The sequence below is a fragment of the Aplysia californica genome, unplaced genomic scaffold (assembly GCF_000002075.1).
Source record: "Aplysia californica isolate F4 #8 unplaced genomic scaffold, AplCal3.0 scaffold01275, whole genome shotgun sequence".
Lineage (NCBI taxonomy): Eukaryota > Metazoa > Mollusca > Gastropoda > Aplysiida > Aplysiidae > Aplysia > Aplysia californica.
The window spans coordinates 70,573-72,007 of NW_004798545.1; the positions used below are offsets into that span (position 1 = coordinate 70,573).

Genomic DNA, 1,435 nt, shown 5'->3' on the forward strand with positions numbered 1-1,435 from the left:
GGGGGGTATACAAGAAAAAAATGTAAATGTGGAGGCAAAAAAGGTGGTAGGGATGGGGTTGGGTAGGGATGGGGTTGTTTTGGGTGTGGGAGGGGGGATTATTAAACTTTGCCCATCTGCAGCGGTTCCAGTGGCCTAGAAATGACGAGAGTTCAGACTCACCCAACAATGTTGGTTGTGCGTCCTACAGGTATGAATGGTCGGCGCAGAAAGTGCTCCGAGAAGACACCTCGTCATGATCATCAATTTCCTAAGTCATTTTGGGGTCGAACATGGCCTCATTTAGATGATTGGATTAGTTCTCCAGATTTCTGTCAAAAGCGGTCTTTTGTAAAACACATTTCCTTGCAGATGATACGAAAAACGTTGATCACGGGCGCACAAAAACGTAATTTGCAGTTATCAAATCCTAGGGACTTTCAAGCTGTGGACGTCACTAACTTTGGCGGCCATTTTCTCCCTAATTTTCCTCTGACACAAGGTGACCCCACCTCTTTCTGTTTTGTTTCGGTAAGTGTGTTATAACGCTCGCAACTGCATATTATGGTCATATGAGCTCCCTGCCACCCCCTTCAATTCAATCGCAAATATATCTACTTCTATTCAAGATAGAAGGGCACGATTTTCATAATAATATCAAAAGGAAGACAAATGAAAAAAGATTGAAGATCATACCAAAAACTCTACTTGCCCAAAAATTGTAAGCGCCTGATTCCACCATGCCAAAAACTCTATATGTCCAAGAATTGACGAGCGCCTGGTTAAACCGTGCCAAAAACTCTATGTTATATGCCCAAAAATTGACGGGCGCCCGGGTCCACCGTACCAAAAACTCTATACATGTAATGTGCCCAAAGACTTGACGAGCGCCTGGTTTCACTGTGTCACGACACGTTTACCACAGCTCAAGAACAGGGCGACGCCCCCCCCCCCCCCCCCCCCCCCACCATTTTTTCTTTTATTAAAGTAATTTCAGGCTAGAATGTCGTTAAATTCTGGGACAGCAATCCAAACATGATACGAACGTACATGCCTTTTCACATATTATACCTGTTTACACACGCCTTTTCACACACGCCCTTTTTCTCCTGCACATACCAACATGTGTTTGAACAGCGGATCTTTAATGCGCAATGTGCACTCGTGCCTTTACAAAGAAGCATTCACAAACAACATGCATAATACACGCACACACGTGCAGACACGCACGCAGGCAAATACACAAATATATCATTATATAATGTGCAACGCAAGTCTGAACTCGGAAGAACAGACTAGATCTAGGCTTAGAAAGCATTCTACGGCTCGTAATATCAATGTGATATCCAACAAGCGAATACGAATTATATCTCTTTCTCTTTCCATCTCGCTTTCTTTTTCTAGTTCTCTCTCTCTCTCTTTCTCTCTCTCTCTCTCTCTCTCTCTCTCTCTCTCT

The 1,435-nt window shown here is 43.7% G+C and overlaps 1 protein-coding gene across 1 annotated transcript in view; it reads right to left on the reverse strand.

Moving 5' to 3' along the window:
- LOC101857761 overlaps positions 1–1,435 on the reverse strand; it is a gene marked incomplete at its 5' end in the record, with an annotated part of 19,650 nt that overhangs the window by 3,357 nt on the left and 14,858 nt on the right. The window contains 1 exon segment of the mRNA XM_035973479.1: positions 1,099–1,147. Within this exon segment, the coding sequence (XP_035829372.1) occupies positions 1,099–1,147 (49 nt within the window).